Source organism: Lycium ferocissimum, chromosome 11 (genome assembly GCF_029784015.1).
Source record: "Lycium ferocissimum isolate CSIRO_LF1 chromosome 11, AGI_CSIRO_Lferr_CH_V1, whole genome shotgun sequence".
NCBI lineage: Eukaryota > Viridiplantae > Streptophyta > Magnoliopsida > Solanales > Solanaceae > Lycium > Lycium ferocissimum.
The window spans coordinates 41270922-41281175 of record NC_081352.1 but is presented as its reverse complement, the minus strand read 5'-3'; the positions used below and the strand labels follow the sequence as shown (position 1 = coordinate 41281175).

At 33.3% G+C, this 10254-nt stretch overlaps 1 protein-coding gene across 1 annotated transcript; it reads right to left on the bottom strand.

The window, feature by feature from the left end:
* Nucleotides 1-1282: 1282 nt before the first annotated feature.
* Nucleotides 1283-3915, bottom strand: LOC132036400 (transcription factor bHLH30-like). The gene is made up of 2 exons (XM_059426734.1): nt 3273-3915; nt 1283-2155 (listed from the first exon to the last, which is right to left on the bottom strand). The coding sequence occupies exons 1-2, from the start codon at nt 3543-3545 to the stop codon at nt 1661-1663; spliced, it is 768 nt and encodes a 255-aa protein (XP_059282717.1). The 5' UTR covers nt 3546-3915; the 3' UTR covers nt 1283-1660.
* Nucleotides 3916-10254: the final 6339 nt, after the last annotated feature.

Here is a 10254-nt window from a genome sequence, read left to right as displayed (position 1 = left end):
GGACATTCACAACCTTTACAGACTAGGTTTCACAAACGCTTTTAATTAAATGCTTCTCAAAGAAATCCTCAGTGAATATTTTTTGCAAGCCTTTACCTTAAATAACATATATTCAGAATTGGAAGTTCTATGCCCTGACGTACCAATTTTTTTTTGCATCATTAGATTACAGGTTATTGCAAGTAAATCAACTAAGTAGCAGTGAGTAGTAACCAATAACAAATGGCAGTAACTAGTAGCCCAGATTGTTAACAGGTGGGGCTCATTTGAATACGGGCAAATAGTAGCCCAGATTGTTAACGGTAAATTGTTTTGTATCATGATATTTTGCTGTCTTATTTTCTTTGCAATCCTGCATCGACTACTTTTCTTTTGAGCCGAGAGTCTATTGGAAACAAACTGTCTACCCCACAAAGGTAGAGGTAAGGTCTATACATCTTACTCTCCCCAAACTCCACTTGTGGGGTTACACTGGATATGTTGTCGTCGTTTTATTGTTAACGGGAGGGGGTTCATTTGACCCCAACGTTAAACTGAAGGTAAAAGTAGACATTTCGGAAAATACAGGGCAAATTTCAACCTTTTCCCATATTATTCAGTAATTAATTTTAGCACCAGACTGTGTCATAGGACTGGCACCAGATGGAAAGAGAAGCAATAGAGTTATTAGCCAGAAGCCAATACTTCAATAACCCATCTTCGGACCTCTGTGGACTAACATTAGTATGTTTCTTTTAGCAAAGGAAACTTTCTTGTCATTTAACCCCCTAAAATTTCTGAGCCAGGCAGCTGCTATTGTTTTAGAAAAAAAGCTTATGAATTTGTGGGCGGACATTGTTGTAAATTAAAGGCAGGTTAAATCTGGATGGCATCCTCAATCCTAAAAAGTATAGAGCACTTGGATCAATTGACGCCGCAACATAAAGTAACAAGACCACAACTCTGTGCCAGGACAACCATGGATGAGAAAAATATCTATTCTTTAGAGCATCTTTAGTTGAGATGGTCAGAACACATCTATTCGTGCAACTACGAGTGAACTCACTGAACCCTGGCGACAAAGAGTATGTTACCCATCTGGTGGATCTATCCAGAAATTCGAACAAGCCAGGCTAGTGGAATCCAGGTACCAAATATTCATATTTAAGAAGAAAAGAACTCCTGAACCAAAAAAGCATCCCAATTACAGCACTTGACTAGGAGTATCAATGCGTTTAGTATGATAGATGTTCTGCATGAAGGCATTCACTTTTTCCTAATTGTCGACAAGGATCGCAAAAGCTCATACAAATTTAGTAGTAGTAATATAAGTAAAGTTGAATCATTTACAACAAACAAAAAAGAAAATGTCTCATGGCAATACACATGCGCAATTTGTTTCTTTAAAGGAATGTGCAACATTTGTATATAAATTTTCTGGCCAGCAACGTCAGAAAAGACAAGGAACTATAATCATGGATTACATCACAATAATTTTCTTATATTTTTACTGGTTGCAACTCAGTGCAACACAATTTCCATTTACAAAGGCAGGCATATGTAGTAGCATGCACATCCATTTTATCATAGAGGATATGTATGCTAATACATATGCCGTCAACCTGTGATCACTACATCATTATAAAGTTGGTAAAGAAAAGCAGTAAATAAGACACATTATTCACCAGAAATCCCCTAAAGAAGATGAGCTCGAAGAATTGAGAAGTGAAACTCTTCGTCTCTTGCTTGATAAGGTACTTCTCGAAGAGAACTCCTCAGATGCATAAAATTTATCAAGCACTGACCTCAAAGCCTGACGAACAGAAGTTACAAGAAGCTGGCACCTTTCAGTATCCTCAATATTCCCTTCATTGCCCTCAGTAACCACGAAAACGCTAACCATTCTGCTCCCCAATGTAGCAATCTCTGCCCTTAGAGTTTTTAGGGGGAGAGTATCCAGAGCTTGTCGTAGATCAGAAATAAGCTCGTGCTTGTAGTCACAGCACAAAGATGCCTTGACAGAATAAGTGGCTCCGTCAGATCCCTCTGCTTGTTGTTCAACTTTTACTTCATCGATGTCTGTTGGAACTAGAACACCTTTGGTAGCTTCTGCTGCATTCATTCTCAATTCTTTTATGTGGCCGATGACTTTGGCAAGTAAAGCGGCCTTGTCCATCTGTAATCAAAATGCAGTTTAGCTACAATTAAACTTCAGGCATTTAAAGGACGTTGTGGCAACTTCATCATCATCAAAAGGTGAAGAAACGCATATAATAAAGGATTAAACTAACAAGGGAAAAGAATTCTCCTCACTATTTAACAGTTCGAGTATTTATGATAGTAGTATGGCATACATTAGACATGTGTTTCATGCAAAATCAAATTTTAAAACAATTTACCTAATATTGAGTATCAAAAAATTTACTGGCAGCCATTATTCCAAGAATTGGGAAGCCCTATATCCCTATGGCTACAAGTTACAGAGCTTAGGATGTTCCAATATCATAGCAAAGCTCAAGAGTTACCTTATAAAATCAGATTTTCATGTCATTAGCCCACTACTTTTATACTGGCAACAGGAAATATAATTCACATTTCATCGGAAGGACTTGACTGCCAAATCAGGTGGTATGCCAGCTTCAAAATATTTCTATTATTAATTGGGTAAATTATTGAAGCCAAAGCTGCTAAGTAATATTAAAAATCCAACCATTCAATTCAAGCAGGAGAAAAATAACAATTCGATCATTCAAAGAAATCACTTGACATCTAAAGCATACTTAGTATATAAACAACATTATAGACTCCTCTTCTACTTATCCAAATGATCTCTGGATTGATCAGACGATCCTTTCAGTTGGCTAGAATCTATTACTTGAGCAAAACTAGATCTTGTGGGAATCATATAGAATATTTGACCAACCACACATTGGTGGAGGAAAAATCGGACTATTCGAGGGAGCTGGAGTGGGTAAAAGAGTACTCATTATGGAATTAATTTACATTAGGCTGCTTGTAATTCTGCTCAATCTAATTATGAGCTTGTCAATGTCATCACAAGTTTCATTATACGATACAACCTTAGGAGAACCACACCCCGAAAGCTAGATATTGAGGTGGGTGAGCTCAAGGCTATAAAAGTCCCACATCCGCCCCCTACTTAACTGATGTGGGACTCAATTCCCATTGCTTGCAATAATATTAGTATAACATTATACAGCTTGAAGTTATAAAACAGTTGACAAAGGCTGATTCTTGAAATAAAACCAACCAAAATAAAGTGAAGATTTTACCTTATTAGTACCAGGTATAAGGTTCCTAAGAGTACCCAAATGACCATTAATTCTTTCTCTCCGCCTCCTTTCAGCTTCACTATGATTCTTCAATGCAATCAATGCTTTTTCTGGATTAACCCCTTTTTGTCCTGGTTTAACCAAAGCCTTAACAAGCTCTCCTCTTTCATTATCCAAAATCAATGATGAAGATGAAGTTGACCCATTTCCCATTATACCTTGAAACCCCATATAGTCCTCATTAAATCCATCAAAAGAACTGAAAAATTCCATCTTTTTTTGTAGCAAAAAAACACTAATGTACACAGCTTATTGTCGTTAAACAAGTAAACCAGGTGGACGGTTAGTTGGTGATGACCAAACAGAGATTCTTGGACTTGGTTTGCTTATTTCCATCACTTAAAAAAAAAAAAAGCTAACTTTTTGTTATTGGCAAAGTTTCTGAACAAGAAAATATGTAATAACATAGAGATTTTTCTTGAATTCAAACATTATTGGAGAATTTGTGATAACCCAAAGTCTACTTGTAAGATAAACAACAAGATTTTTAAGGGTCCCTCAAAGAAGAAGAGGTAACCAAGAACTGATAAGACAGTCAAGGTGTACTAGTAGTTGTTTTGGCAATCAGTACTCTATATTTAAACCCTAACATATAGTTTCTTCAACACTGTAGAAAGAGTCTATTCACACAAATAAAAAAAGGACTAAGAGGGACAGCAATGACCAAATCATATAAAAAAAATTGTACTTCCTCTATTCTAATTTAAATGGCATCATTTAACTTGAGACGATTTAAAAATAAAAGGAATAACTTTTAAAATTTATAGTTCAAAATAAACTTTATATATTTATCTGATTGTAAATCGTAGTATATAATAGTGACTTTTTTTTTTTTTACAGACTAAAAAGAAAAGTGCGTCTTATAAATTAGAGTGTGCACCAAAATTGATATCTTAGAACAGTTGCTGCCTGTGGCATTTAATATAAAATCCTGCTGCAAATATTGACATTTGTTTTGGTAATTTTCTTTTTGGAAGAGAAAAGCAGGAAAAGTGCTACTATGTGAAAAGAATGTGCTAGTGAACCTTCGGAGTTGTTTCTGATCAAATCTTTTTTGTTGGTTTGTAGTAATTAAAAGGAGTCCTCTTTTTCCCCATTTAATTTGTCGTTTACTCACTAAGAATAATTCTTTTTAAAGAGAAAGCTACTGCTGTATTTGTTTACTGTGAGCATTCAATTTTGTTGCTTGCTCACATCTTAATTTTACCAACTACTCCTATTTGCTTTTTGTAGTTGATCAGTCTTTTTTATAGTTGAAGCCAAAAACTGCATGCCACCGAAGATGGTGAATAGTAATTGTAACAACTTCTCTTGCTTCTCAAAAAAAAAAAAAAGTACAAAAAGAATAAATCACCTAATTTTTTTCTAAATTAATAATTATGATGATGATAATAATAATAACTATTTTAGCTCTCCATATTGTGTTTACCATTTCCACATGACTACACAAATTGGAAATAAGTGTATATATCCAATAACTCTAAAATGATTTTCAAAATATAAGAAGAACAAATGCAAAAAAGGAAACAGAAGAAAATGAAATCATAATTAGAGATTATTTCGAATAAGTGTTGATTTTACGATCTAGTCTAGTATTTGATGTTTGAAAACATGTTTAAGAAGTATTTCAAGTTTTCACTCACACAACTTTTAATTTATTTTTTTTAAAGTAAAATATTATGCGAATGCAATTGAATCAAATAGTACCATTTTTCAACTTCGAATACCCCTTTTGTTTTTCAAACATCAACCAAATCATGTCCAAAGATATTATTATAAAATTTTAAACTAATTTTGGAGACATTTCAACTCCAAAGAATCGTAATTTTTTGTATAGAAGCTTATGGCAAGGACTAATTGCCAGAAGCCCAGTCTATGAAGTTTCTTGGCAAGTTCTCAACACAAACTGTCTCCTTATCTCTGGATTTTTAATTTTTAACTCTGAATTTCTCCAGTAATCGAAGTCTTATAGTCAAAGATAATCTAGAAAAAGCAAGTTTATAATTGTTCCTTAGCTCCTAAAGAATATTTTTCTTCCCCTAAAGGGACTTCCATTATAAACTCTCTGTTCTTTCCACTGAACCTTTTTGAATACTGTCTTAGCCTCTTGTGTCTTTTTTAATGTCATATTTTGAAAAAATGCTTGGAGGAAATTAAATTTGTTTACCAAAGTCATGAAAATGCTAGACTGACTGTGTATGGTCAAGTTAGGCCATCAGACAAAGGCAGTTGGGTTGGGTCCACTTTGTGGGTGACTAATAATCAGCTCACCTCATCACTTTGCCTAAGAGCCAATCACTCACTTACCTACTCCATCTTTTACTCTAATAATAATGAGACCCTTCAACTCAAATGACTCATCAACTGATGTCCGGGTTAATTTGCGGACCTCGACTAATTCGATGCATACCTGCTATTTTTCACCAAGAGATGTATCAGGATTTCTCCATCGAGACTTGGACAGATGTTCATTGACCATTAGGCCACACTATTTTTGAAAATGACTCATCAATTTTAATTTTCAATTGACCAATAGGTGCACCGGCCATTAATTAATTAATAGTAGTTTTATAAGTTCTATACACTAAGGTGACACTTATTATGGGATAATTTTTTTTGGCTGAGATGACTCTTATTATGAGACGGAGGGAGTAATAACTACCTATCACAAATTAGCAATTCACTGATAACATGAAAGAATCTTTATATTATAGGTGCTTGTAATAACTCAAATTCAACTCTAAATTTGCTCATCTACCACTTTCCTCTATGACTCTTTTGGAGGCTTTTCCCTTGTCATTATCCATCTTTGGGCTGATCCTCTTTGTTTTGACACCAATTTTCTACAAAAGCAACATTATTGTAAAGCTAAATCACAAAAACCAAGATTTAGATTTGGCACTTTTAGTATTTTCTTGCTAGGTTTCAACTTGAATATATAGCTAAACCTGATAGCTTTAACTGAGAATTATTATGTGGCTGCGGTTTGCTGATCTCAGTATCTAGAAGAGATCTTGCTATTGTCTGTAGTTTTGGCATCCTATTGTCCTTCTCTGGCCAGGCCACATCTATCCCAAGTCCCAACCTAGAAAAAAATAACAATCAAATCTTCAATTCCTATTTGGAAGATTTTTTGATCCTGATGTAAAACTATGTTCACCAATCAACTACAGACTTATTACACCCAAAATGATCAAGTGGCAATACTAAGAAGTTACAGGTTAAACCATAAGTGAATTCACGATTTAAATTCAATAGATTCAGTCTATAAAATTTAATATTAAACTCATCATACATTTGAAAGAATAAGTTCAAGTCTGGATCCAAGTAGCATATAAATGTTACTAGTAAATAATAACGAGACGAATGCACCGAAATGAATAAAGAAAAGTCGGATAATAGACCATAATTAGTTTTGAGGCTGAGTCTTACTAAGCAATGCACATTTCCTAGTGGTTTGTTATAGTATATATATATTTCATTTCCTTTAAGATTGCTTGTGTAAAAAACACAGTCATTTCCTTTAACATTGCTTGTGTAAAAAAAGCGGGTAGTTTGGAGATTAACGTCTAGCGTAAAAATAATAATAATAATAATAATAATAATAATAATAGTAATAATAATAAATTCTCTTAATATTAACATGAGATGAGTTTAAATTGAGTAATATTATCAATAAGGGTTCATATAACGAACTCAAATTTATCTGAAACCGAGGCATAGTTATTGGACAAAAAGAGCGAGATGAATTTAAAAAAGTCACATAATCGACCACAAATTAGTTTGAGTCGTATATAGAGCAGTATACATTTCCTTTCTGATTTCAATTGCTTTTTCTTTTTTTCTTTTTTCATCAAGTTCTGGTCAAAGAACGCTTTAATTGTATTTCAACTTTAAACTTTAAAACTACTGCTAGCTGGTTTTCAGCATATTGACTAACCCTCGCAATGACCTTATTATTCTTTTAATTATAGCTAGCTGTAATCCTAGAAAATATAGACAAACATGAACCACGTTGCCCCTGTTATATAATTCTTCTTTCTGTTGTTGTTGCTGTAGTTTCCATCAACACAGCTCAAGGAAGCATCACTGAATAATTTGTAGAAGGATATGTTTTATATTAGGTTAATTACTTGCAGGTACGTGGATAGAAAATATGTTATCTTAATTGTTTGATGTGGGAGACAAGTACTAATTTAAGGGGCAACGTCATGCATGCTCATGCAAATTAAAGAACACGTCGAGATTAAATGACAAGAGCATCAACTACTCAACATTTATATATTGGACATAAGTCAACGGATCGGATTAATGTGACCCTTATCAATATGTGAAGTCAAAGCTGCTAGCGTCGCTGCACTGTTTCCTTTTGAGAGGCCAATTAAGGCAATGTTCGATTTAATTAAATTAAACTCCCAAGATAATTTGAATGAGAAAAAGATAAGTCATTTGGTTCATTATATCTGTCTTTTACGATTATTATGCTATCTCTAAACACGATATTTGTTTAAATCACATTTTATCTATCTCTTTAAAAACATTTTACTTAATTAATATTCCACTAATTAAAATAGTAAAGGTAAATCTGACAAAAAAGGAGTAAATAACGAGTTATTCTTTTCCTATTTAACATCAAATTGAACAGGAAAATTTAGTTTGTTAAAATGACTAATATTTGCGATTGGAGGCAGTACTAGGATAATACTAATTAATTGTCAATTAGTATTATGCTGCAATTTAAAAACTATTCACAATGTTTTTAATAGTACTATATATTAACCTTTCGGTACATATATGCCTGAGATTTTCATGAAATTCCAGTAAGTCTCATAATTTATTTATTTTTTAACTGTCGCCCTAATAAAATCTCTTTAAAAGAGTATAATCTCCTTCGAAACTAAGTCGTTTGGTAGGTAGCCAAAATTATCCTGGATTATAATCCCGGGACTAATTTATCCCATCTCTTGGGAAAGATGATATAAAATAATCCCAGGATAAGTGGGATAAGAAGGGATATCCCATCTTTTAAGTTGATATACGCTTCTACTAATTCATATATATATCCTAAACATACCATAAAAAACGACCCCTTAGGAGTCTATCTTAATCAGGGCGGATGCAACATGACAACATCCAAGCACTGGGTTCAAATATCTGAAGCCAGTATTTTCAATGCAGAATATAAATTCATATATAAAAGTCCACTAAAATTACAACAAATAGTAGGTCTGAACTCACAATTTTAAAGGTACGATGAATATATGCTAATAAATTTTAAAAATTAGACTCATAAAATTTAAATCTTGAATCCGCATCTGATTTTAATTTGTGCATCAGCCTTTTAATTTGTCATAAGATTCCCGCTTTTTAGTTGAGGTTTAGTTGGAAACATACAAATAGAAGAAAAAATAAATTGTAATAGGTGAGGATATAAAAGGAAAAATACATAAATAAAATGGTTGGAGACGAGTTTAATGATGAAAGAATAGGAAGAGGAGCAGGTAATTGGAAGTGCCAAAGCCTGCAACTCTTTACCTACTTCAAATATATTGTATTTTGTCATCAGTCAACTCTCAAATGACCAAATTGATGATCAGTAATATAATACTCCACGTATTGCTAGTTTGTAGCAGGCCAAAAGGATTAATTATGTTCATAATTCTTCTTATCCTATGGTGTTAAACATGACGTGAAACATATGAATACTTCCGATCTTGAATGGCTGAATAATGCATCAAAGCAAGTACTAGTAATTATCTGATTGTTCATCTATATGGGTTAGAATCAACTGTAATTCCATTTTGGTAACGGCTGCAGGGGATGTAAATTGAAGTCTAAATCCTAATTTATTCCATACATACATATCAATGGAAGAAGAATATTTAGAAGAAATCAATTATAAGAAAAATTAATTTTGTTATATAACTCACACACATAATTTAACGATACATATGTGGTTTCTTTAAAATTAAAATATATATATATATATATATATATATATATATATATATATATATATATATATAATTGATGCGGCATGCACGTGTTTTTTTTTTTTTTTTGAGTAAATTCACTAGACGAGATGCCTAAGGCTAGTTTTTTATTTATGTAATAAAAGTGAAATCAAAGGAAAAGTATAAGCAAGGAGGCTAAGCTTACCTTACTAATCCTATTGAGGCGTAAAAAACCTCTACTAACTAACATGCATGTAAAAAATAAGAAGAAGAAAGCACTAAATATTCTATGATCATCACAGAGTTTATAACACACTCTATGACGATATTACAACTGATAATACTTAAATAGTGAAATATTAAAATAAGCAAGAATATAGAGTCGACCTTGTTTTTTTTTGGATTGTGAATTCTTCAAGGAGATGTAGCCGATAAAATGCGATTCTTCACCTTGTCTTCTTCTTCCAATAGCTTCAAAATCTCTTGATACTTCGTCAAATCTTCTTGGATCTATTGGACCTTGTTGATGTAGTTTAACCTTGTCTCCTTCTGTTTTGTCACTCTCATTGGCAGTTGCCTTAGAACAACCTCTTCAGATACTTTACCATCCCAACTATGTTTTCTTCCATGAGTCTTCTTTGTCTTGAATCCACTCCTTTGTTGCCTAGGTGAAAGATCTCCATCCCTAGCCACCTTAGCAAAGCATTCATCCAATATTTCATTCTCATCTTCTTCATCAAATATGTCAAAGCCCAAATTACCATCAAAAAGCTTCCAAAGGATATTCCACTAAAGCTCTTCGCTCATACCTCTCGCCACAATTCCGAGGCTTCCTTTTAGTAGGATTATCCATAGCATTCAAATTTTTCATATCGTGTGACACTAAAGCATGAAGAACATTAGTAAGGGTCAACTGAGTATTCGGAACACTTACATTCAAAGGTGCACTCATTTGAGCCACACACTAC

What these genes read in the sequence shown, in the direction of transcription:
- LOC132036400 (XM_059426734.1), bottom strand. Translation starts at nt 3,545, where the DNA reads ATGGAATTTTTCAGTTCTTTTGATGGATTTAATGAGGACTATATGGGG. An exon ending in TTATACCTGGTACTAATAAG is followed by an intron (nt 2,156 to 3,272) that starts GTAAAATCTTCA and finishes TTTTGATTACAG; the next exon opens with ATGGACAAGGCCGCTTTACT.